Here is a 25567-nt window from a genome sequence, read left to right as displayed (position 1 = left end):
TGCCAGCCTAGTCCACTAACCAATACCCTACTTTAATAATACTTTCCTGAACAGGATCCAATCATCGCCTGCGGTATGGACGCGGCCCTCTCACCAGCCGACTTCCGCATTTACAACCGCCTCGCGTCGCAAATGGAGCAAATTGTCTGTCCCCCTTCCATCCAATGTGCAGGTGACGAAAACAACCAAGACTTGATAAAAGAACACTATCAGCTAACCAGCTGTACTCAGCACAGCGAATTCCGCCGCACATGGACCCAGCTCAAACAAGCCTGCCCCCTAAATTCCCAGGCCGAACCCAACCCATATCCCGCAACAGATGGTGACGATGAAGATGCCTCCGACGAAGAAATCATCATGCTGGGCCTCTCCTTCTGTGAAGGCCTCTCAATGCACCACTCGATCGAAGAGCGGTTCTTCTTCCCGCTTCTTGCGGCGCGGATGCCTGAGTTTGGGCCCTCGGGGATACTCGCCGAGCAGCATGAACTTATTCATGATGGGCTCGTGAGGCTGCGCGGGTATCTGAATAGGTGCGAGAGGGGAGAGGAGGGGGAGGGCTTGGATAGGAGTGAAGTTAGGGAGTTCATGGATGATTTTGAGCAGGTGCTCTGGGAACACCTTGATGGGGAGGTGTCGGTCTTGGGTGGAGAGAATATGAGGCGCTTTTGGAGTTTGGATGAGGTGAGAAGATTTCCTATGTAAATAGGCTACCTAAATGTGGGAAATTGAATTTTCGGGGTAGAGTTGGCTAGAGTTGACATTTATTCTTTATTGGCATAGGGCTACATGGGCCAATGTTCGTCCCAGTCATGAGCTAAGTGCCCATGGGGGTTTTTTGACGCCCAAAGTCCATTGAAGGAATGTGCTCGAGCCGGTGACTTTTTCTCTACTACTATAGTTAGAGTATCTATCCTGGAACCGGAATTCTAGTCAGATACCAGTTTTGATTTGTCACTCCCCACAGAAGTGAAGGAGGCATATCATAACGTGGATAGTTCTGTAGGCAGGTGGCAATAAGGCCTGACATGATTGAAATGGGATGCTGACACCGGTTGACGGGAGAGATTTGGGAGCTTGTGACAAGACGCCCCGGTATGCTCAGCACCCAAGGCAGCGGTCTCGACTTCTCAGACGAATTAACGCAATAAGTTCGGTTTACCAGGTCGGAGAATGAACTTGTTGCTGTTGGCATATTGAAGACTGCATACAAAAGAAGGCCAAGGGATTCCACGGGTCTTGGTAAACGATGTAGGGTTTGATTAGTGTCCCTGGAAGGTGGACGGAGGCTGGCTGACCTTGCATAACGCCGGGATTAACCTTTGATTACCTCGTCGGAACGAGGATCCTGATGTGGTGATCTGAGGACGAATCTCGCACAGATCAGGTTGTGGTTCCGCAAGTATGGCGAGTGCGCCAGTTTGTGAGGTTTGAATCAAACCTTAAAGCCAGTATAGGCAACTGGAGCGACATCTCAGTTCGTATAATACCGGTTCAGATCGGGTGGCTGCGGCGCAACGCAGGTATGCCTTCTTCAGGAATGATAGTCCTGGGTCGGAATGTACATCGACCAAGCCCCCCATTCCAGCCAGTCACATCAGTTGCCACGGCAGATGACTCTCGATTCTCGAAGCCTGGAGTAACAGGAGGGGGATAAGCTGATTGTTCTGGTAACCCAGGTTACGGCGTGGGGAGACTCCGATAGTTAATCTGTATAATCTTGGCATGAATGAGAGTCCTGGGATAGATATAGCCTTTGGAGCGTGCAGCGTATGCCGCATTAACCAAATAACTTCCCAAACTGTCGTATACAGTTTCTGAAACCGGTTTTTTTTTTTTTTTTTTTTTTTTTCGAAATTTTGAACAAGTGACCGTAACGTTCATCTCCCGGTGCTCTACGATCACATACGATATCACGACGTGATAGAGATGACCTGGAAGCCGGGGTCAGTAGGGCTTGAATATGCCGGGAAGTAACATTCCTAATGGGCGATCTTTTACTCGGCCCGTCCGCGAGATCACTCCATCCGTCATGTTGCACGGGCGTTGGGGCAACCCTAGGGTCATGTTCGAGGCTTCGTTGGAGGCATAGTACACGCGTATCATCCCTTTATAGAAAGCGAGGTCGCATCGTGAGCATTATAAGTGTACAGAACAAGCACGAGCGTTTTATTTCTCTTCTTTCCTCCTCTTCCTCTTCTTGGACCAACTCGATACCTGGTAGTCTGGGCCTCTATTACTCCCTCTCCCTTGAATCAGCAACCTGCAAGGCTAGTTTGATAAATATGAAGCTCGAACTCGCCTTTCTAACAACTGCGCTTTTGGGAACGGCCCTCTCCCTCCCACAACAGGCTTCAAACCTGACCACACGGATCCAACGTCGCCTCGACCGCCAATCTCACCCCATCGCCCCTATAGATGGCGGCCACTCCGGCCCCCTGGCTGGATTCCGAACTAGCGATAATGCTGCCGTCGTCTACAGCACCAACTGGGCCGGTGCAGCGCGCGATCAACCGCCTCCAGGAGGACCCTACACAGCCGTCAGCGCAACATTCACGGTACCGAAACCCACAGGGGGACCGGGACCAATGCAGGCAGGCTCTGCGTGGGTAGGAATAGACGGGGACACATACAGCGCAGCGATCTTGCAAGCCGGCGTGGACTTCTACTATGACAACGGGAAGATTTCAAATGATGCCTGGTTCGAGTGGTTCCCCGACTATGCGTACGACTTCAACATCAAAATAAACACAGGAGATGTGGTTGTGGCCAAGGTGGAGTCACTTTCCCCGAGCGAGGGTGTGGTTATTATTGAGAACCAGACGACGGGGCAGAAGGCCACGCAGAACATCGGGGCGCCCAAGCCGGAGGCGACGCTTGGAGGGCAGAATGCGGAGTGGATTGTTGAAGACTTTCAGAGTGGGGATTCGGTTGTCCCGTTTGCAGATTTTGGGGAGATAACTTTTACTGGATGTGAGGCGCGAGCACAAAACGGGGATGTGGTTGGATTGAACGGAGCCAAGATCATCGAGTTGAAGCAGGATGGCAAGATCAAGACGGAGGTTACAGTGCACGGTGAGAAGACTCTTAGTGTTAAGAGCAAGCTGTGATAGGCGGCCGGCTTGTATATATGTCTAGCATGTTGGAGTGGGCGTCGAGGCGTTGCGTTTCATTCATTTCCCCTAGTGTGATGAGCTTCTGAGAAGCATGTTCTTGATCTTTCTGGCGAGTCAATAGTTATATAGATATTTGAGGTAGGGTATCATAGGCAGCATCTATAATATTGCGGCACCGATGCTGCTCTAGATTGTTTAATGGGTTCTTGATTGCAATGCTCACCGTTCCTGCGCTGTCGAAGGGCATATTCGTCCGATGCCAACGAAGACATTCTCATGTTCCAAGAAACTTGGTCAATAGTATGCCCAAATTTAGGCGCCAAGGATGTACTATAATGAATGACAGCGCATCGGCTTCCGTGCAGGTTTGATTATGTGGGCGGGTATTGCATCCGTATCTCCGCTCATTTTTCCCATATCCCCAATCCGAAGTTATTCCGGAGGACATCCATTCTCGGTAAGTGCCAGGTTGATTCCAAGCCTTTGAAATAGAATGTCCTGCTTGAAAGAAAAGCTGTATGCACCTCAAACAAGACCAGACTCAGGACCTTTCTGAAACAAATAACACCAATCGGATGAATCAGAAACGACGAGTAACTTTCTCCAGCGAATCCATACCATTTCAATCGTGATAGAGCCATGGACCAATTAAACCACTGCGTGCAGGGAAGCAACAGGGATCAACGGGGCGATGGAGCAAAACCCCGCCGGAATTATGTGGGGACAAGTCGGGGGGATGTATGATGTTGGACCGTGAGTGTGAGCCGCCGAGAAGGACTTTTGAAGCAAGGCTGGAAGGGTTTTGCTGTTTTCATGCCCGATTATAGACCGGGGTGTCGATTTGCCTGCAGCATATTCTCATGCAAACTTCTGGGCCCTGCAGGACGGCATTAAACCTAATCCCCCGAAAAAAAGACAAATAGAAAGACTTGATGGCCTCGAATTGGGGATACTTACGTGGCAGGCTCTGGTGGAAAGTCGTTAGTTGAAGCATCATTTAAGGCGGGAAGGGCGCGGACAGTGATGACGAGTACCTGAGAGGATGTGGCTCCTGTCGGAGCGTGAACCTTACGCAGAAAATTCCTGAAGGATTAATGCAAGTGACAGAGGCAGAAGCAAATCAACTGGTAGCGCTGAACCTTGAAAGTTGAGGAATCAACCTTGATGCAGGAGGAGAAAGAGGAGTCACGTACCTGAGGCCTGAGGCCGCAACATCGACACCAAGGAAGAAGCAACAGGCCAGTTCAATGTCCCAGGTAAGAGGGGCGATACTGACATGAGGATAAATTTAAGTACCCAGTCTTAGTTATTTAACACACAGTGATGGATAGTTATTGTATACTCCGTACTTTGTCAACTGTAATCGTTGTTGTATGTACGCAGTCAATGCCTTATCGATAAGCAGTGTTCTCCCACAACAAACAGTTGCATCAGAGCTTGCAAAAGACATCAGCTCAAAAGTTTCAAAGACAACATTCAAATCTTCATCCTAGACGGCGGTTTTAAGACCACCCTCGAATCCCCTCCATTCAACATCACATTCAGTACTGAACCCCTTAAGGTCCTCGCACTTGCGTCCCCGCCGCACTACAATCCGCCCACCGCGCCATCTACGACGCTGTAGCCGACATCCTCCTAACAGCAACCTACCAATCCAGTATCGAGGGTTTCGCAAGAACTGATGCGAGTCACACGGTCAACGGTGCGAAACGGTACAAGCTATCCGCCATTCCGCTGGTTCGGAGCGTGATGCCTCCTGCAGCGGAACGTCAACCTTCGTGTCGCGTTGTGCTGTCACTGGGCCCCGACGGTGCGACCATTTCCCCCATCGCGGTGGAGTACACGGGTCTATATCCAGCTAGGATGGATCAAAAAGACGTCCAAAGGGAATAATGGCATGCGCAGAGTCTCAGAATGTTTGCCGATGATTGTGAATCGTGGGGCCAGGTGGACGATGTCGCGTACGAAACCACTGCGAAGGATGGGCGAGGTGCGTTCTGTGCGTGGAGCTATGATTGACGCGCTGCATGGCTCGCAGAACAATTCATGGTGGATATGTGGTGATTTTTCTGGTGAGGAAGTGGATGAAACGGACGTCAGACGGTGAGTGGCTTGGTGCTGATGTTGGGTCATGCTCCGGGCTACCCCAACCTTGGGGAATCGGTCTTGATTTTACACGAATCGATCATATTGCGACGATTGTTTCGATCATGTGGGATCTGATACATTATCTTTTGGGGACAGAGGATGGCTTTGTCGACGAGTGGGACTTTTCGTCGGGTAAACTTTGGCCGGTCTTGTATCCAAATGGTACGAAAGGGAGAAGTAGGATCCTGCCAGCAGGACATGGGTGGTAAGCACAACGGGACCTGTGTAACGGCCCTGGGACGGAAGCTTCAGGGACGTTATACAGGCTCAGCTAGAAGGCGGGTGGGAGAGGATCATTGTTGGAGAGTGCTGTAGCGCGGGACCGGCTTAGATCGTGGCGTTGCGCTGTAGAATTGACGCGACGCAGGCAAGCGTTGATGATTGTTACTGACATTATTCTCACCGACTTTAGTAGACCGGGCCTGTCGTCGAGGATGACATGAATTCACCTAATCATCCCCGCCAATTCGGTTTCGAGGCATGGTTCAATGAACGGTGCGGTTTCACTTGGTACATACATCTCTCCCGCCCCAGACCGCAGAAACGTCGACAGGGCCGACCGGGAACGAGGTCGGTCATCAACTATAACCGATTCATAGCTACGGACCACAGGTCATTGGAATACGCACTTGTCAAGATCTTGGCCTCCCCTCATGATGTCCACTAGCTATTCCATGCGCTGAATGGACGATCAAATCGTCCTGGTTGACAGATTCTAACGGAAAGACGGCTTATGTTCGTCTTAATTGAGTCGAAATTTTCGGATTTTGCAGAGACTCTAACCACAGATGCTGCCTGGCTGATAGACATGACCGCGATTAAACTCCCAATTGACTAGGCCTTCGTTTACTCGTGGCGAGCCCGTCGGAGCGGTCTGGCATGATCAGCGGCAGCGACTGCTTTGGAAAGCGGCGCAGTCGAATTCCCTTCATTTAGACGATACATCCCCCCAACACTTCAGTCGCAGGCCCGCAGGATACGGGTCACAGCCCGGATGACGGCTCTGACCGTCAGGCGGGCGTCCTGCATCCTCTGTGGTGCGCTCCGGCGATCGTGTGTAGTATAGTGGAGTCTGCTATCTGCCGAGGTCATATGAACCATGGCCCATCGTCAACGTTATCTCAACATCGTGATTCGAATCATACCCTGAAAGGGAATATGGAGCTTACCAACACAGCCATCTTCAAACATTGAGTTCAAGCACAGCCAGCCTTCCGCAAGAACATGCTTCTTAAGGTTGCCCGGGCTGTTAGCGCTCACACTAAATAGACTAGACGGTCTCAAGCGCATTCCGGCCCAACAGAACGAGGCGATGCTGGATGGGGCCCCCAAACAATTGGATTCTTCTGACCATCCAATTCTCCGCGATATGCGAGTCAAATTTCCTACATGGCATTAGGCCAAGCCAGCCAGGGCCCATTTTTGCTGTCCCAGCTCCATCCCTCTCCCGACGTAGGAACCCAACTGTCAGGGCTCGCCTGAGACCTGGAAAAGGGCTGCGCGCACGGTCTTTTCCTATTCAATCATTTAATCCGTCTGATATTCACTCGTGCGCCAATCATGACTGGGAAATAATCCCAGCTGCTTGGATCGCACTTATAGCGCTCCTCTTGCCTTGGAATTGGAGATGCTGAAATCCAGCAATCTGTCAAGCGGTGAGGCCAGACAAGCACTGCGAGTGCCCTGAAGCAATGACAAACAAGAGGGATTTTCTTTTTCTTTTTTGGTCGAAGGAAAAGCAAAAATTACAGGGGGGGGCCGGGATAGTCAGGCTGCCAGCACAATGGTTTGCTTTTCAGCTAAATTAGTCCTATCTGAGGCAGTGGGATGGTCTGAGAGCCTCCGTTGCCAATATATATATATACCGAGATAGATCACATTCACACCCAGACCTACCACGCTCAGACATTTGATCCCATCCGGATATATTTTCCCTGGGGTCATTCACACCTTCTGACGGGAGCAAGCATTGTCACGCATAACAATGGACTGTCTCCCACTCCAAACGTCCCCGGGCCTTCCTCCACCAAAACTGCCTCCATCACCACCAGCAGACCTGCCAACTTCACAAGAGAAAGACAGAGATAGCATGGGTCTCACCATCCTTGACGACTTCAGCGACGATGACACACTCTCCAAAATCCACACAAAACTCGAGCACCTCGCGCGCATCTACAACTCAGGAAAACCGCTATTTCCCCGCCATCTTCTTGCCGATTTAAACACGCAGATTGATCAGGGAAATGAGGAAGTCCACATTGACGACTTGGATGATGTGAGCCATACGTACAGCCTGAAGGTCCCAGCTTGGTGTGCGGATTTTGCGTGAGTGCCCTGCCAAACAAAACGAACTCAAGCCTTTTTGTTATTTATTTATTATTTATTTTTTGAAATTGCTGCTGGTATTCGATTATTTATATTTTCTTTTTTTTTTGTGCCCCTTCCCAACCTCTCAAACCAAAGGAAAGAAAAAAAGGAAAACACTACCCCAGCAGAACACACAAGAGAAACACATTGAAACTCTGGTGTAGATGAGTTGACCTAACACCAGACCCAACTCTGCCTGGGGCACCCGGAACAGCACATCCTACCGTATTGGCTATAGCAGCATTCAAAATCTCACATGCATTCACCCGTCTTTTCCCGAAATAAGCCTGCGCGACAACAGCCCTGTTTCTATCTGCTATACCTCGTCGGCGGATTTTTACCCCAGGGCTTCACTCGAAGAAGTTGACCGCAAATACGCGCAAAGCGTGGAGACATGGGAAGAGAGTGAGACGTGCCGGACGCTTGTGGCAAGTTTGGAGAAGTTGAAGGCCAGTGGCGCACTGAGTAAGTCTATTAGGAAGATTGTGGGATTTGGGCTGGGGAGTCTGAGCTTTTTGGAGGATCAGTATCATTGTGCCAGAGCGCATGCACAGCATGCGGCTATTCGGACGATGGCTAAGGCTTTGAAAGCAAGGGGTCTTGGAGTGAGGGGGATGAATGGGAATGGCAATGAATGTTCGGAATTTACGACAAATGCGAACGGCAATAGAGACGGAGATCTAGATGGTGGTAGCGGAAAGGGTGAAGGGATGGATGTGGATGGCGACATTAAATGCTACGCACAGGACCCAGCTTACAATGATGTCGACCAAGCACTACTCCGGAATATTGGGATTGAGCCGCTTGATGACCCGAAAGGGTTTCTGGAAATCGATGAAGACACCCTCGTTTTCAGTGTCAGTCCCAATGTGCCCGTCAAGCAGGTTGTCGCAGATGTACAGTGGCCTGGGGCGATGATTTGGAATACAGTCAGCCTGGAGGAGAAAGAGGCGCGGTGGGAGAAGAAAATGCGCGACGGTGAGGAATTTTGGGTTGTGTATGTGCTTCATCTTTCCCTTTCTATCATAGGTGGAAGTGAGGCTAATACCAAGAGGCAGGCCTTTTACAACTGATCCAGATTCGCAGCGGGTGCGGAAGATGGTCCAGCATTACACAAGCATGCCTTTGCACGACTCTGACGAGTTTCTCGGTGATTTGACCATTTACGTCAGATGAATGTTGGACATGAAAATTTCTGTCATGGTTGTACTCTTGGATGTATCCTTTCTGGGCGGAAACGTTAATTTTTAATTACGTAGATAGGACTGGAATAATCTTAATCTACTCAGTACTGTGGTTCCTCTTGCTAGCTAAGGCGACAGCGATCGCGGTATTATCGCAGTGGCTAATCGTGACCTCGATATTGGCGATCCCGTTTGAGTCCGCAACTTCTTGGGCGTGACCATGGAGCTAGTTCAGCTTGTTAGCTAGAATCGGAAGAATGCGATGGGCTTAGCGACGTACAACGACTTTCGGGATGCCTTGCTCATTAAGAATTTCGATTTCATTCATTGCAGCACCAGGACCAGCTGACGTGGTTTGGAGGCTCTTGAAAACAGCTTCCTTCGCGCTCCAACGCCCAGCAAAGGAGGCTTGAGGGCTGGCTGCCTGGGAGCAGTATTCACGCTCTGCCTGTGTGAAATTGCGATCAACGAACAAAGTGTTTTGGATGTTGACATTGCTGATATCCTCCATGTCGACGCCGACAGATGTTGCCGAAGCAGAAGACCTGTTTATTGTTTCGAGTATTCCCTGTAGTGTTCCTGATACTGACGTAGGGGCATCCATGGCATTTTCGGCAATGTAGGGTGCTTCATGTTTGTGCGATATTTGTCCGTCCACGACGCGGCTGGTGGGATCAAGGAAGAAATCTCGCATGGCTTCCGGGTCATGCCAAGGCGGATGGCTCTTAACCTGTACGAGATCATTCTTTATTATACGAGAAACGAATGTTGGGATTGCTGATTGCTGTCGTTTGGTGACAAGGGTGCGATAGCTGTCGTATTCACATGCGGGAAGTGCCGCAAACAGGTATCTCGGTGAAACTATGATACTCATGGCTCCCTTTTGACCAAAGCCAAATGATGTGAGCAGAGTTGCTTTGACTTCTGCCACCTTCATGGATTGCATTGGGTACACTAAGTGTTCAAATTTCCGTAGCTGGCTGTCGATATTATCAGCGTTGCGGTTTCCAGGGACAATATTGTCTCGCAATATTTGAAGACAGCCGTTGAGTTGCCAGGCGCCAGCGCCAGCCTTTGGGTGTCCCGTTAGAGACTTCTGGCAAACTGAAAGAAGCGGATTTCCCTTTTGACGACCGAGGTGCTCCATTTGGGTGTTGATGACATCGCCCTCGTTCACTTCGTTGGCTTTGGTGGAGGTTCCGTGCATGGAAACGATGTTGATATCATCAATAGTGAGTCCCCAAGTGGCCAGGCTAGCTCGAATTGGGGAAATTCCTGGCTCGGATTGACGGATGTTATTTCCCCAGCGGTTTTGGATATCACGGACGCGACTTTTGATAGCATTGCTCGCACCTGGACCAGTGAGGTTCGATTCCGCATTCGCAGAGCTGTAGATATCAGAAACTTCTCTGGCGAAAGCTGCGCGCCTGAGCTTGAGATCTAGTAGAGGTGATTGTTTGGCCTGACTGGTCTCTCGCGCAGCGGTCAAAATACCTTTCCCCGGTGCTGGAATAGAGCGGCCGGTTTGGTCGCTTGCCATATGAGTATAGGCGACAATCCCATAGATGGGCAGCCCTATCTCTATCGCAAGTGCTGCACTCATCAAAATCTGTACACCGCAGCCTGCAGATTCCGCGAACCCGCTCCGTGAGCTGGATGTCGGGCGAGATATATCAGACGGGTTTCTTCCTTTAGCCAACTCTTCTGTGCTGTTGGCTGTCGCATTGATATTGGAAAACTCAAATGCCAACTCCTCGCCGTAGTCGTCGCAGCCGCCAACTACGGCCATCTTGCATCTCCCGGACTGTATAGCTTCGCATCCAATGTCTAGAGATTCAATTGCTGTAGCGCATGCACCAACCGGCGTCTTCAGGGGGCCAGTAGCTGATAGAAGTAGCATATTCACCCAAGCTCCCATGCTATTCATAAAATGTTCAAGGATTATATCGCCTCTCATTTGGCGGTCCAGAAATCGGTCGCGATACATGTTTTGAATAACCTTCATTGGACCACCTCCGGAACCAAGACAGTTGGCGAGTTCAGACACATGGATGTGTTTGTATATCTCGTAGGGGTCCTGGATCCCAGCCGATAGGAATGCATCCGAGACACAGCAAAGTGCATATAATGTGATCACATCTACTTGCTGGACAATGTCCTCAGGGATCCCGTAACGAGTAGGATCCCACCCATCGGGAATTCTTCCTGCGACGACTTGATCAAATGGAACAGCCTTGGGTACCATCAAAACTGCACCCTTCTTGATGCATACTTGATAGTTATCCGAGTCCGCAATGGGAAGTAAGGTGGCATTATCGCCGTGCCGTAACTTCAACGCTTCAGCAGTAGACTTTGAAGCCTCGAACGGGGCCAGGTCTTCTTCTACTGCAATTTCATGAAGAAACTCCTTCCGTGATGGATCATAGCTATCTTTCTTGGTTTGTTTGATTAGGCGCAAACCGGAGTGGCTCATGATATGTTGGTGGTACTTTTGCGGCACTCGGTCGTCCGGTATAGGCGAACCTGTCGCTGCATCCACCCACCCGACATAGGGCTCGCCTTTAACCTCCCCATCGACGTGCTTTATGAGACCCATGATCCACGCCATCTCAATATAGCCCTCAAGACTAAATTCACCCTGATGCTCAATCTCCCATCGCGTTCGAGCACTTCCCCATGGTCCTAGTTCAGAGTATCCTACCACCACTGTAACACGGCTAAGGTCAATCATGCCCTCAAGACTGGGATAGCCCTCGCCCAAGTCGCTTAATAGTGGAAAGGGTATGGTAAGTCTGGCCCGTCGAGTATTAGTTGGTAACATCAGCTCTGGTCTCGTATCAGATGCGCTGCTTAACATAGTCTCTTCACGAGCATTTTCCTCCGCTATTGCCTTTTGCAGCAGATGCCTGTGAGATATTCCTTTTCGCGCCGTCGAAATATGTGTTTTGACGTTCCACATTGAATCCAAGCCTCCTGTCAAATCGGCATAAATCGGTGCATCCTCGGCTAAAGCAGTCAGTGCAGGTGTCATCAAGGTCAGAATATTGAAAGCCATCTCGGGCTGAGTAAAAGTCATAACCCCCAACTTTTCTACTTCTTCCGCGACAAAATTTGAAGATTGCATTATAGCAGTACCTCTTGTCCATCCAATAACCGCTCCACATACTGTCAAATACTTTGACCAGCTCTCAGAGAAGAAACGATTGAATAAGGTCTTCAACCCTATTTTAGACTCTGAATATAACCCATCACCGCCGAATGTACCCTCATTACAGGACATCGGCAAAATAACGGTGGTTGGCCGATTCTCAATGCGCCGCCGTTCTTTCTCTCGGCGGATAGTACCAATAATGCGTAGAATATTGACAAGCATTGCCCGAAGCGCAAGTTCTTGCTGGCTCCCCAAACCGTCCGGCTCCCCAGATTGCGGGATAGCGGCAAACGGAAGTACATAATCCAAGTCGCCATCGGTTGGAGAGTCAGCCCCGTAAATATGCTGTATTAACATTTCACAATCTTGCTTGCTCGCCTGGTTCAAGGGCAAAACCACCAAGGAGGATCCCTTTGCCCCATACTGGCGATACATCTGCTGGTAGAATCCTGCGCTCTGCGACATAGACCGACTCGTGGTGACGATGATACGAGAACCACCTCTCAAAAGTCCTTGAATAATATTTGCTGCGATGGAGGTGGGACCAGCTCCCGTTACCAGGACTGTTTTGTGAGCAAAGGTGAAGCCGGTTGTGACACCCACATCCAACACAGCATGGTAAATACTAGTGGCTCTGGGGTCATATTTCCAGTCTCCTCCGTCGGACCTGGTCTTGATGTGAACGAAAGGAGCTACGTCGTCATCGTCATCACAAGTTCGCCCTGAGGCCACAGCTTCAGGATAATGGCTGATGAGCCGCGGGATCTCGTGATATTCAAGACGCCCGCACTCCGTGATAATCGTTCGAGGACCCATGGGTGGAATATTATAGACAAATAAAGGGTCTATCGATAGAGTCTGGTTGCCTAAGGCAATGGCCTGTTCTAGAGCAAGTCGAAGTTTATTGAATGGGCTGTTGGACCGACTTTGCAGCCCATTTAGATGAGCGAGAACAATATCCGAACAACTGTGATCCCACTTACTCATCAGATCTTGTATGCGACTCTTGATCCCTGGGTGATGTGCGATGGAAGGGTCTTGAGAAATTTCGCTCAATAGCCGGACAAGTTCCTCTCGAGACCAGTTCCACCAGGAATCATACTCGCGCAATTGTTTTATATTAAAAATAGGCTGGATACCTTTGATGAAATTGTCATCAAATTCCGCATTCAGCAAGTTTATTGTCGCTTCCAGATCGGAGATTCGCGCCGCTGAGTCCGCGGAACCCTGCTCCGAGGCAAACGGCTCGATATCAAGGTACTTTGCTAACGAATCAAACTGGTCGCGATAGAGTTTGGAATGCCGCTTGTTGAGAATATTCAGACTAGCTGTATCCACCATAGATGGACCAAGGGAGTCGTGACTGTCGGTAGAATGGTTCGACGGCACGAGCGATATACCTTGATAGGTTGCATACTGGTTTACCAAGTCGTCCAGAAAATTGCGCGCTTCATCGGCGTTTCCTAATCGACTCACAGGCTCCATAGTTGTCGAAAAACAGAGCGGGATATTGGCGTGAGACTTTGTAAGACCCCAACGTGAGTTCAGATAATCCTGGATGGTGCTCTGATTAAACCCTGCCGGCATCTTGCTCGATACCAGCCTGGAGATCAGTAAAGACATTATTTTACCAGGGACTCCACTAAAATTTGCCTGCAGTGAGTCTCCCAGAGTGGATAATGACTTGTCTTCGATGCCTTCCGGTACTCGACCGAATTCAGCAACGAGGTCACCAGTCAATTCGTTTTGCAGAGTAGATTTCCCTACTAAATTAGGAACAAGCGCATGAGAAAAGAGTAAAACGTACCATTAGAGAGATCTCGAATGGTGCTTTCTACCCGAACTTGATCGAAGCGGCGCCCAAGCTTCTGAGCAATAATAGAAAGTATAACATGACTCGCTTGGAGAGACAGATCTGCGGTAGGAACCGCACTTATCTCCGGACCGTTGGAGCTAGACAGAGGGTGTGTCGGAGCACTAGGAGTCGTGGAATTCTCAATAATGCGACTATTGGGACATTGAGGGCGTGGCTCCGATATCTGAGTGGGCGTATACTGATACAAGACCTCTGATCGATTGCCATGATACGAAAGGAATTCTGGATTTGACCATCTACCTGAAAGATGGGAGTTCGAGTGGACGTTGGCTGACCTTTTCGCCATAGTTGAGAGTATGGTACGGGGCCCAATTTCAATGAACCGTTGGACGCATGTTTCGCTTTGAAACAATTGCTGCTGTGTCTCGACCCTGTTAGGGTTAATAGGAGTGACTGCCAAGAAAGGGGGTGTATTTACCATCGCACTGGGGACGTTAATTGATATCTATACAGTCAGAATAATTGGCATCAAGTTCTGTTATAAGAAGATACTCACGACAGAATTTCGATGATAATCTTCAAAGCCAATGCCTTTTCTTTTGGTCCATATTCGCTCTGGGAAGAGGTGGAATTCACAGGAGGGAAAAAAGTCATCCTAGATTGGTAAACTTACGGATTAAGCCAACTCCGGGTCAATGAGAAAAGCAGCGAACTTGAAGGCGAAACCCGGAGGTCTCAATATACGAATTTGCCATTGTGAATGGAGCCAGGATGCGCATCCGAGTGGCCCCAGACATAAAAAGGTCCAGTACAGGTGCATAGACATTAGACCATTGTTCTGGGCCGATCCTGGTGGGGCTTTTAGCTGCATTTCAGGTTCTAATGTGAGTCGTGCAACGTAGGACTGCCTCAGGAAAACTCCGAGAGGTCTTATTCGTAGTCCCTCCTAAACGAGGTGAGACAGTCGATATAGATATGAGACTCTAGCCATGAAAGACCCGAAATACGGAAGAAGCAGAGGTTTGATGTAGGCTCTGGCTATCATCAGGGAGTCACACGAAGATAAGTCAGACTGGTACAGTCACGGTTGCTTCAAGTAAGGGACGCCGCTGCTCAATATATTCCCGGTATTAAGAAGCTGCAAAGGTGTACCAGTTGGGATGCGAATGTGGTACCGGCCGTTGACAAGGGATATGAACCCGAGAACCGGTCCGTGGATTGTGCCAACTTTTCATTTTCTATTTTGTTGAGCTGGTAAGAAGAAGTGAGAGATAGAGACAGGAAGAGAGAAGAAAGAGCATTTCAACATGGCTCTGGAAGAGGAGTTGGTTTCTGCCTCCCGTGATCTTGGCCCCTCAACGCCCCGGAGTGCAATCAACAATTCTTCTACCCCCTCATTTCCTTCCTCATTATCTTCTTCTTCTTCTTCTTCTTCTTCTTCTTCTTCTTCTTCTTCTTCGTCGTCGTCGTCGTCGTCTTGCTCCTCGGAAACTTGTCTTTTCTTCTATTTCAGAGGCGTCAACTTCAAGCTGTCGATCCCGGATGCACATTTTCACTTGGTTGAACCGCACCGCAATGCTTTCCTTGCGTCCTATCCAGTCAAGAGTGGCTGCCCTAGTAGGCTTGAATTAGCGTTGGAGTTTCTGGATTTCCTGCTCACATATCAAACTTTCTCTCCGGACGTCGCCTCTACGGTGTTACGAGCCTTTGAAACGGAATTCCTCAGAAACGTGACCGAGATACACTCCCTCATAGCGGGCTTGACCACTAGATCAAAGGACAGACAACACTGGCTGGGAATATACTATCGGTTCGTTGAGGCGAGCGATCGAGATAATTCAGGGCAGCCCCCGAGTGCCTTTTTCCAACATGTCAAAGCCAACGAGTTCCAGACAATGGCTGCTTTTGGAGGCCAAGGGGAGTCAAGCCGAACATGTGTTCGGGAATTCGGCGAACTTTATATTTCGTACAGACCAATTTTGCGTCGATTCGTCCGAGCCATTGGCTCCCGTCTTTATGACCTCTCCACGCAGGACGAGTTCAGTTCGTACTATGGAGGACGGCGGCTGGATCTCGAAGCCTGGATTAGCGGCACCGCAGCTGCTCCTGATACTGCCTTTATATCTTCAGCTCCAGTCAGTGCCCCAATTATTGGGGCACTCAGTCTTGCTCGATACTGTGTTACATGCCATATTGTGGGGTATCATCCAGGTGAAATGCGATACCTGCTGCACGCCGCCACCGGCCATTCGCAGGGTCTTCTAGCGGCTATTGGTATCGCAGCGTCAGCTTCCTGGGATAATTTCTACCAAAACGCCCAGTTAATTGTGGAAGTCCTATTTCGGCTTGGCTGGGAGTGTCACCATGTTGCACCTCACAGCTTCGTCCCAGCCGCAAAGCACGTCGAAGATGATAATGCAAATACGCCATCTTACATGCTAAACGTACGCGGCCTCCGAAGAAAGGAGATCGAGGCAGTAATCAACCATATCAATGTGGGCCTACCAGCATACCAGGTCCTTTTCCTGGCCCTTGTTAATGCCTTTGATCAATTTGTCATAGCCGGGCCAGTCGCCTCTTTGCTCTGTCTGGAAAGACACCTGATGGAAATCAGTAGCAAAGACAAAGACCAAAGCAGAATCCCTTTTAATGATCGGAAACCATGTGTCCAACATGGGTTTCTTCCGGTAAGCACGCCATTTCACACCCCCTACCTGGCTCGAGCGGCGACACGCGTTAAGCAATATTTTTCGGATCGTTCCATAAATTCACACCAACTGGCAATCCCTGTCTACCACACTCGAACTGGTCTGGACCTACGTCAACTAGAGGGAAATGTTCTATTCATGGCTATTGAAGCCATCGCGTCTGAGCAATGCAATTGGCCCTCTGCACTGGCAGGCTATCCTGCATCCCACATTCTAACATTCGACCGAGGTGGTCTTGCACCATTGATAAAGCGAGTGCGGGAGGGCTGGGGCATTCGAGTGGTCCAGGCGAGTGAGCTGGATGCGAGGGATCCTGAAATGGCAACCATGCGGGACTTGTTCGCCCCAAGGCTTTTGGATTCGTCGACTAGGCTGAAAAGCTGGGGCCAGCAGTTTCAACCACAACTGAGGCCGGGAGAGAAGAGCCAGCTGGAGACTCGCTTGAGTCAGATAATTGAAGCGCCACCTATCATGGTTGCAGGGATGACTCCTACAACGGTGCATCCAGATTTCGTTGCCGCAATAATGAATGCCGGATACCATGCGGAACTTGCTGGAGGGGGCTACCACACTGCACCTCAAATGGAGGCGGCTATTAAGAAGCTCGTTAACAACATCGAGCAAGGGCGAGGAGTTACCTGTAACCTCATTTACGCTAACCCCCGATCGATGTCATGGCAAATTAACCTCTTGCGCCGCCTCTCACAAAACCAAGTTCCCATAGATGGATTGACAATAGGGGCGGGTGTTCCTTCACTTGATATCGCAAGCTCCTACATAGAGTCGCTAGGGTTACGTCATATCAGCTTTAAACCAGGATCTGCTGATGCAATACGACAAGTGGTGGAAATTGCCAGGAAGCACCCGTCATTTCCGGTTATCCTACAATGGACGGGGGGACGAGGAGGAGGTCATCATTCATTTGAAGACTTCCACGCCCCGATTATCGCGATGTATGGCTTGATCCGACAACAGCCAAATATCTATCTCGTTGCTGGAAGTGGCTTTGGAGATAGCGATAGTATTTATCCTTACCTCAGCGGATGTTGGTCTATGGCAATGGGGTACCCTGCTATGCCGTTTGATGGCATATTACTGGGCAGTCGCATGATGGTGGCAACGGAAGCTCATACCTCACTTGCAGTCAGGAGGATCATTGCCGCAACTCCAGGAGTCCCTGATGCTGAATGGGAAAAGACATATACTGGGCCAGCCGGAGGACTAGTCACTGTCAGATCTGAGATGGGTGAACCTATCCATAAAATCGCCACCCGTGGAGTTCGTCTTTGGGCTGAAATGGATAGGACTGTATTTAGTCTTTCTGAAAAGGGACGCCTAGAATACTTGGTTCGACATCGTCACTCAATTATCCAAAGACTGAATGCCGACTTTGCAAAGCAGTGGTTTGGCCGTGACTCTAAAGGTCAAGTTGTCGATCTTGAAGAAATGACATATCTTGACGTTCTAACGCGCTTGGTTGGTCTAATGTACATCGCCCAAACCAGGTGGATTGATGAATCCTACATCGATCTTACAATGACAGTGGCCAGGCGGTGGTTGGAAAGGTTGCGATTTATCCCGATACATGCCTCAGAACTTGGTACCGATATACTGAGACAATCTCCAGATAGATTTCTGGAATCGTTTGTTCGGGCCTGTCCAACGGCCGAAGACGACCTGCTAAACCCTGAGGATGTTTCATTTTTCCTGAAACAGTGTAAGCAGCCAGGGAGAAAACCAGTAAATTTCATCCCAGCTCTGGACGAGGATTTTGAGTTTTACTTTAAGAAAGACTCGCTATGGCAGGCAGAGGATATTGATGCTGTTGAAGGGTGCGACGCACAGAGAGTGTGCATATTGCATGGCCCTGTTGCAGCGCAGTATTCTCGATATCCAAGTGAGCCTGCCGGATATATCCTAGATTCTATCACCGAGGGAGTTGTCACCAGACTACATGAAAATTCCATGGCGGAGGAGTTAGTCCCAGACCTGGAGAGTGGGCTTGCTACGCCGGCCTCCTGGTCAAGCGTGTCATCAAACGGAAGGGAGTTCAGTGAAGAAACATTGAGTACATCAATAACCTCACTATCTGACCCATCCGATGATGCTTCCTTCTCATCAGGAGGTGTTAATATCACACCAAAACCTGCTTATCCCCTTTGGATTCGAGCCCTTCTCGAGAATAATGTTATATTACAAAGGGGTGTACGACAAAAAAACCTGTTCCATTGGTCCATGAAAGCTATACCCGGCGCTTCTATGGAATACCACCCAGATGCCTGTGAGTTAGTGCTGACAGCTCAAGAATCGCACCAAGTGGTCTCGTCAATGAAGGCTATCTGCCACAATAGTTCTGATATTATGATCGAAATAAATCCACCAAAGGGGTCCGAACCACTGAGGTTATTTTACGGGTTTGATCAAACAAATGCCTCATTCCGGATAAGAGAGGTAATGGAACAGCGGAATGAGCGCATCAAATTATTCTATAGCCACCTTTGGTTTGGAGATGAACTTGTGTGCGATAAATCCTTAGAGGACACGTTTTATGGGCCACAAATTACCTTAACTCAAGATATGCTCGACGAGCACACGGCGACGATAGGCCTAGCCTTCATTGACCGCCGACAAATGGCCATGGGTACAGATGTGCTACCAATTAACTTTGGTATCATCATTACATGGGATGTTATATCTCAGCCATTAACGCTGTTTCAGGTCGGTGGCGACCTGCTTCGCCTCGTCCATCGCTCGAACTCGTTTGATTATTACCCCGATGCAACCCCCCTGCGACTGGGCGAGACAGTGACCTCTGAATCAAGTGTCTGCGGCATCTATGACGAAGACGCGGGAAGAGTAGTCATTATAGAAGGTCGGGTCCTGCGGGACGGTGCACCAGTCATGCTTGTTACGTCGACATTTCTTTTCCGTGGATGCAAAGAGCATCCTGCGTCTCTGTTTCGGAGGGTCAGGGAGAAGGCCTGGAGATACGATATCGTTTCGGAAATGGAAGAGTCGATACTCCTGAGTAGGGGATGGTTCACGCAGTATCCGCCTGTCGTGCCTCTTGTAGGAAAGTCTGCCATTTTTATCCTCGAAAGTACATACAAACACAAAGATTCTGACGTGGTGGATTTACATGTTACAGGAGCAGTTACCATCGAAGCAAGTGGTGGACAGAGACAGCCAGTTGGAGTTGTCCATTTCAAGGGCAAATATACGGGAAACCCCGTCGTTGACTTCCTTGAGCGCAGAGGAAAGCTGGCACAAGCACACTGTAGGCTCGACAACCCAGGCTTGACAGGGAAATCATCTATGGATATCCAAATGCCCCGAAGCAATCAGCCGTACGCGCAATTGTCAAGAGACTTTAACCCCATTCATACGTCGCCGATATTTGCTGGTCTAGCCGGGCTCCCTGGGACACTATGCCATGGAATGTGCACATCGGCCATCGTGGAGACGGTATTAGAATACTTAGGGCTGCAGGGAAACCGAGAAAGGCTTCGTCGGTTTGACACTCGGTTTTTTGAAATGGTTATGCCCGGAGAGAGGCTCATCGTGAAGGTTCAACACGTCGGGATGGTTGACGGGCGGATGCGCTTCATGGTACTTGCTTCCCGCAAGGATAGCGAGGAGCTAGTTCTCGAAGCCGAAGCTGAGGCTGAGCAGCCTAGAACTGCTTATTTATTTACTGGTCAAGGAAGTCAAAGCAAAGGAATGGGCATGGATTTATATGACACAAGCCCAGTTGCGAAGGCCGTGTGGGATGATATTGATGAGCAACTGTCTGATGCTTATGGTAAGTCCTCGGCATATCTAACTTAGCCCGAGAAGTGTCTAATGTGTGGAATAGGATGGTCCATTCTGGACATGGTTCGAAACAACCCCAAGGTCCTTACCATCCACTTCGGAGGTAGAAACGGGCGACGAATAAGGCAAAAGTACCTAGATATCACGACAGAAGTTGTTCTGGCAGATGGTAAACGGGTTCAAAAACCTGTATTTGCCGGACTCACTTCTACTTCCGCTTCTTACACATTTACACATCCGAGGGGTCTTCTATACTCTACACAGTTTGCCCAACCAGCAATTCTTTTATTTGAAGCCGCCGCGTTTGCCGAATTACGCGCCAAGGGATTCGTGTCACAAGGAGCCTTGTATGCAGGGCACTCGCTTGGAGAATATGGAGCCTTATCTGCGTTATCTCGTTCCATAACCACGGGTGCTCTTGTCGAGCTCGCGTTTTATCGAGGGTCAGTAATGCAAGCGTCCGTATCGCGCGACGATCAAGGGGCGACAACTTACGGGATGGTGGCGATGAACCCTAAACGCGTGGGACAAGGTAGGCCGCCTCGTTGCTCCGATAACCATTGCAATGCTAAAGATAGCAGCTTTTACACAGTCCACGCTCGGCTACCTTGTTCGCCAGATCGCGACTCAGAGCCAAGAGTTGCTCGAAATTGTGAATTTCAATATTGAGGGAGAGCAATATGTGTGCTCTGGAACAGTAGGTTGCTCATGACTGAGATGCAGCACTATACTCATTGTCCATTTAGGTAGCGAACCTGTACGTGTTGGGAAAATTGATCGATTATATAGCGGACGGCTGTGACGAGGCTGAGCCAACACCGAGTCAGTTCGAAGCTGTTATCGACTCTCTTCTTGCCGATGCAAGAATCCTGCCACGCCCCATCCAGCTTCAGCGCGGGACGGCAACGGTTCCACTAGAAGGAATCGACGTCCCGTTTCACTCGAGTCATTTGCGGAATACAGTTGATCGATTCCGCCAGTGCCTCCTGCGGCCAGGCTTCCTGGTGGACAACGTTGATGTGGAGCAGCTTGTAGGAAGGTATATCCCAAATCTCATGGCGCGACCATTTTCATTGGAGCGGGAGTATATTCAGGAAGCATTCGAGCTGACCCAAAGTCCGATTCTTGCGGAAATTCTTTCGGAGTCATGAGTGAGATGTTTCCTTTCTCAATCTTTTCGGCCTAGTGATAGATGAAGTGCGAGCTATAGAATTTGATGATATTATTGGAGTATCAGACTAGCCTGGGCCAGGCCTAATATTCTGCCTTCTCTTGGCAGGCCAATTATCCTAATCGGGAAAAGTTGGAGGCTGCCAGCTGGTGCTTTTCCCACCTCGGGCTCTATCCAATGGACACGAGAGACGGTAAACAATTGTTAGCATGTCCATATTCCCAAGCTTCAAAAATCTAACTAACCTTTTGGAGTGTAATCTAGCTGTTCTGGAATTCAGTGTGATACTCCCTTGTCAACTCTTCCACCATTCCCTCAATATCAAAATACCAGATCTTATGCGACCTTTCCTTGACATCCTCAAAGCCCTTGGCCATATCCCCCCCACATTCAGGATTAATCCACTCATACGTTTCGCACACCTCCCTACTGCTCCTTACAAGCCATTGAGACCGCTCGTGCCGGACATTAGAAAATGCCTGTAGGGCAGCCCCCAGCGTGGTTCCCTTGGATCGACTCCCAGACTTGATATCACCAACCGCCTTCTCAAGTAGGATAGACAACGCCAGGGCATCCTCAACGCCAATACCAGCTCCAGCACCATGATGCGGCGCACTAGCATGTGCCGCGTCACCGGCAATGCAAACCCTTCCCATCCCTCCCTCGCCTTTGCCACCAACATACCTTGGAGCAGGGTGATCAAAATGATCAAAAACCGCCCACTTGTCCATCCCCTGGGATTTTGTAAGCAGATCAACAATAGCACGCACTGTCGGGCCCCATTCGGAAAAAGCACTCTGTAATCCGCCCGCCGTCGCAGGTTGCGTCATATTCCGATCCAGAGGCCACTCTTCAGGATCATTAACAAAGGCAACGACATTAAGGAGTTTCTGACCAGCAACTGGAAAATGTAGCAAGTGTGCATTGGGCCCACCATACATGTGCTGATTGAGAGCGCGGTAGGTGCCTAGACGTTCCATTGCCAGGTGCATGGGGATGAGACCCCTGTAAGCAACTTTGTGCGTATAGTGCGGATGGGAGATTGGGTTGTCGGTCCCGAAAAGGAGCCCGCGGACGCGCGATTTGATCCCATCGCAGCCGATTACTGGAGTTTGTTAGTACATGTTGACCTTGTAGATGGGGCAGTGAACCTACCGATATCTGCGTCGGCGGTGGAACCGTCGCAAAAGACGAGTTTGATCTTCTCATTCCCAGAACCGCTACCATCTCTGTCCTCGGGTGGAAGGTGGTAAACATCCAGCCTCTTCGACAAGTGCACAACATCCTCAGGCATTAGTTTCATGACTTCCTCCAGAAAGTGCGCCCGATGACACCCCTCAAACCCCCTGGGCCCGGCATGGAGCTTGTACAACGTCTTGCCAGCAAGATCCTCACCTGGAAGATGATGCTTAACGGGGTCATGGGTGTATCCATCGATGAACTGCATGTGATTATTCGGCCTGGCTGGGTCTCCGTTAACCGTTCCGACGGCTGTCACACAGTCGTCGAGCCGTGGATCAATCAGACCTAGACATCGTCTTGCATTCGCGGTAAATGCGATCCCGGCACCAATTTCGCGGAGGGAGCGTGCTTGCTCGTAGACCTGGACTTTGATGTTGCGCCGGATGAGACCTAGGGCTAGCACGCTGCCGATTATGCCGCTACCGATGATCGCGACTGAGACTTCGTTGGTTTCGGACATTTTGGCGTCTGGATGAGCTTGCCCCTTGTGGGCAAATTGATTGTCTTGGGTGTACTGTGTCAGCTGATGGCCGTGCTGTGTCTTTTTGTACTCAAGCGGCGTCGGGTTTAGACTCAGCCCTTGTCCGATGGATGTTGCCCTACATATCGGGATGATGTTTGAGGCTGACGGGGGTTTATTTCGTGTCTGTGTTGCGATGCTTGGGTGTGTTTGGATTTTGACCTGCAGTGAGGTATGTCTCACAGTATCTGGCTTGTGCTATCTAAGCATCCATGTTGGGGCCTGGGTCTTCAATCTGTGTTTCTCTATTCCGGTGTAGTACGGACGTTGAATTATGTGCAACCAACAGAACCAACTTCGATCCTCTCCTCTTGACACGACTTTTACCCTCAATGCTACTCATTATATCGTTGCTGACAGAAATAGAACTATGGCTTCGTCTGAGATCACTGTCATCCCCGAGGATGCGAGAGAGGATTCACTCACCACGGCCCGACCCCAGACTTTAGGAGGTCCAGAAAGGATAATAGACTTGAAAGATGGAGATGCACACGATGAAGAAAAATTGCCAGAGATGGAGGAAGTTCCGAGCTATCAAGACTTCAAGCTCACCAACACCGGCCGTCTAATCTTCTGCGCTCTTGCGGTCCTAACCCTAATGGTGTCCCTCGATGGGACTTCCATTTCCGTTGCCCTCCCGGTACTCCCAGCGTCAGATATAGAATGGTACAAATTATACTAATATACAATGCTAGGAAATGGCCAGTGAGCTGGGTGGGAGTGCTATGGAAGCCTTTTGGAGCGGGACTTCGTTCCTGCTCTGCTCCACGGTCTTTCAACCTAGCACAGCTACGCTCTCTGACATATTTGGGCGCCGTCCAGTGATTTTGGTCTCGCTGGTTTTCTTTTTTGTCGGTGCTGTGGTAGCTGGGGTTGCGAATAGTTTCTCCCAGATATTGATCGGGCGATGCATACAGGGAGTGGGCGGCGGCGGCATCGCTGTGCTCGCGGAGGTTGTGGTCACTGACCTTGTGCCACTCCGTCTAAGGGGGAATTATTATGGCATCTTGAGTGCAATGTACAGCCTCGGGTCTGTGCTGGGCCCTATCCTTGGTGGAGGGTTCTCCGAGAACGTCACTTGGGTATTACTTTCCTACCTTCTACCAACCCGGAATAACTGAGCTAACCCAGTCCAACAGCGCTGGATATTTTATATAAACTTTCCCTTCATCGGAATCTCCGCGGTGCTAATCATCTTCTTCTTTCAACTTGAAACACCCTCAGGGACTCTAAAATCCAAACTCGGCCGCATCGACTATTTTGGTACAGCCCTCTTCATCGCTAGCACATCCTCCTTCCTGATACCATTAACCTGGGGCGGGGTGATGTTCCCATGGAGTTCATGGCACACGCTAGTCCCCCTAATCCTCGGGCTTGCAGGCCTTGCAGGCTTCACAATATACTCTCTTATGGCCCCCAACCCTATGATCCCCCACTCCGTCTTCAGTAACCGCAGCGCAACAATCGCATTCATAACCAGTTCCCTACAGGGCCTGATCCTCTGGGGCGCCCTGTATTATCTGCCGTTATACTACCAAGCAGTCCGCGAATTCGGGCCGATCTTAACCGGCGTCGCGCTTTTCCCGCAGACATTCACCGTCGCGCCCTCGGCCATCGCCTGCGGGTTCATCGTCACAATCACAGGCCGCTATAGATGGGGTCTGTGGGTCGGCTGGAGTCTCTCAATTGTAGGCATCGGGATTCTGACTTTGCTCAGCCCGACCACGAGCACGGCTGGCTGGATCCTGCTGAATATCCCGTCCGGACTGGGAGTGGGGTTCTTAACGGCTGCCATTGTGTGCACGGTGCAGGCGTCGGCGACGAACCAGAATTTGACTGTGGCCGTGGCGATGGTAGTCTTTTTCCGCGCCTTTGGGCAGGCTGTCGGCATTGCGATTGGGGGCGTGGTTTTTCAAAATCGGATGCGTCACGAACTGCTTAAATATCCCGAGTGGAGGAGTGAAGCCGGGGTTTTGAGTCAGGATGCGGCGGCGTTGGTTACCGTTATCAAGGGAATGGATGATACATCTGGTGTAGACGGGCCTAAGTATCATATGAAGCAGGCTTATACGGACAGTTTAAGGGTTATCTGGGTGTTCATGGCCGGAGTTGCGGGGGTTGGGCTGGCGTTGAGTTTGTTTGTGAAGAAGTATGATTTAAACCGGGCGCTGAAGACAGAGCAGGGAGTTAAGTCGTAGATTCGAATTTGTTTCATTCGGCTAGATAACAGGAGATGTCGAACAGAACTGGTTATGGAGGTGGTTGCTATATATACGGCCGCGTAAAATAGGCAACGTTCATCCCCTTACTTGGAGTGGCATTTTACGTATATCG

The 25567-nt window shown here is 50.0% G+C and overlaps 9 protein-coding genes across 9 annotated transcripts; 7 read left to right on the top strand and 2 right to left on the bottom strand.

Moving 5' to 3' along the window:
- Nucleotides 1-75: 75 nt before the first annotated feature.
- ASPVEDRAFT_128644 (hemerythrin domain-containing protein) lies at nt 76-702 on the top strand (the record flags this gene model as incomplete). The annotated part of the gene is made up of 2 exons (XM_040806568.1): nt 76-144; nt 232-702. The coding sequence occupies 2 exons, from the start codon at nt 76-78 to the stop codon at nt 700-702; spliced, it is 540 nt and encodes a 179-aa protein (XP_040666666.1).
- Nucleotides 703-1877: 1175 nt separating this feature from the next.
- On the top strand, nt 1878-3487 carry ASPVEDRAFT_40406 (A4/G1 family peptidase). Its single transcript, XM_040812149.1, has one exon. It carries the CDS (start codon nt 1983-1985, stop codon nt 3105-3107), a length of 1125 nt encoding a protein of 374 aa, XP_040666665.1. The 5' UTR covers nt 1878-1982; the 3' UTR covers nt 3108-3487.
- A 949-nt stretch (nt 3488-4436) lies between these two features.
- Nucleotides 4437-5592, top strand: ASPVEDRAFT_51951 (uncharacterized protein; the record flags this gene model as incomplete). The annotated part of the gene is made up of 5 exons (XM_040814549.1): nt 4437-4488; nt 4675-4991; nt 5019-5103; nt 5214-5466; nt 5508-5592. The coding sequence occupies 5 exons, from the start codon at nt 4437-4439 to the stop codon at nt 5590-5592; spliced, it is 792 nt and encodes a 263-aa protein (XP_040666664.1).
- Nucleotides 5593-7350: 1758 nt separating this feature from the next.
- ASPVEDRAFT_126360 (SRR1 family protein) lies at nt 7351-8804 on the top strand (the record flags this gene model as incomplete). The annotated part of the gene is made up of 4 exons (XM_040806361.1): nt 7351-7586; nt 7843-8225; nt 8337-8625; nt 8687-8804. 4 exons carry the CDS (start codon nt 7351-7353, stop codon nt 8802-8804), a joined length of 1026 nt encoding a protein of 341 aa, XP_040666663.1.
- Nucleotide 8805: 1 nt separating this feature from the next.
- Nucleotides 8806-14759, bottom strand: ASPVEDRAFT_593098 (uncharacterized protein). The gene is made up of 5 exons (XM_040815473.1): nt 14336-14759; nt 14258-14284; nt 13771-14210; nt 9093-13726; nt 8806-9038 (listed from the first exon to the last, which is right to left on the bottom strand). The coding sequence occupies exons 1-5, from the start codon at nt 14431-14433 to the stop codon at nt 8910-8912; spliced, it is 5328 nt and encodes a 1775-aa protein (XP_040666662.1). The 5' UTR covers nt 14434-14759; the 3' UTR covers nt 8806-8909.
- A 125-nt stretch (nt 14760-14884) lies between these two features.
- Nucleotides 14885-21379, top strand: ASPVEDRAFT_593308 (uncharacterized protein). Its single transcript, XM_040815475.1, has 4 exons — nt 14885-20289; nt 20344-20832; nt 20882-20997; nt 21051-21379. The coding sequence occupies exons 1-4, from the start codon at nt 15087-15089 to the stop codon at nt 21075-21077; spliced, it is 5835 nt and encodes a 1944-aa protein (XP_040666661.1). The 5' UTR covers nt 14885-15086; the 3' UTR covers nt 21078-21379.
- ASPVEDRAFT_126990 (uncharacterized protein) lies at nt 21167-21451 on the top strand (the record flags this gene model as incomplete). Its single annotated transcript, XM_040806411.1, has 1 exon — nt 21167-21451. A coding segment is annotated over one exon (285 nt), but the record flags the coding sequence as incomplete, so codon positions are not given.
- A 280-nt stretch (nt 21452-21731) lies between these two features.
- ASPVEDRAFT_126632 (uncharacterized protein) lies at nt 21732-23173 on the bottom strand (the record flags this gene model as incomplete). Its single annotated transcript, XM_040806379.1, has 2 exons — nt 21732-22576; nt 22627-23173. The coding sequence occupies 2 exons, from the start codon at nt 23171-23173 to the stop codon at nt 21732-21734; spliced, it is 1392 nt and encodes a 463-aa protein (XP_040666659.1).
- Nucleotides 23174-23747: 574 nt separating this feature from the next.
- Nucleotides 23748-25431, top strand: ASPVEDRAFT_51946 (uncharacterized protein; the record flags this gene model as incomplete). Its single annotated transcript, XM_040814548.1, has 3 exons — nt 23748-23873; nt 23929-24315; nt 24373-25431. 3 exons carry the CDS (start codon nt 23748-23750, stop codon nt 25429-25431), a joined length of 1572 nt encoding a protein of 523 aa, XP_040666658.1.
- Nucleotides 25432-25567: the final 136 nt, after the last annotated feature.

Source organism: Aspergillus versicolor (genome assembly GCF_001890125.1).
Source record: "Aspergillus versicolor CBS 583.65 unplaced genomic scaffold ASPVEscaffold_3, whole genome shotgun sequence".
In the NCBI taxonomy this organism is placed as follows: domain Eukaryota; kingdom Fungi; phylum Ascomycota; class Eurotiomycetes; order Eurotiales; family Aspergillaceae; genus Aspergillus; species Aspergillus versicolor.
This window is presented reverse-complemented; position numbering and strand designations above follow the sequence as displayed.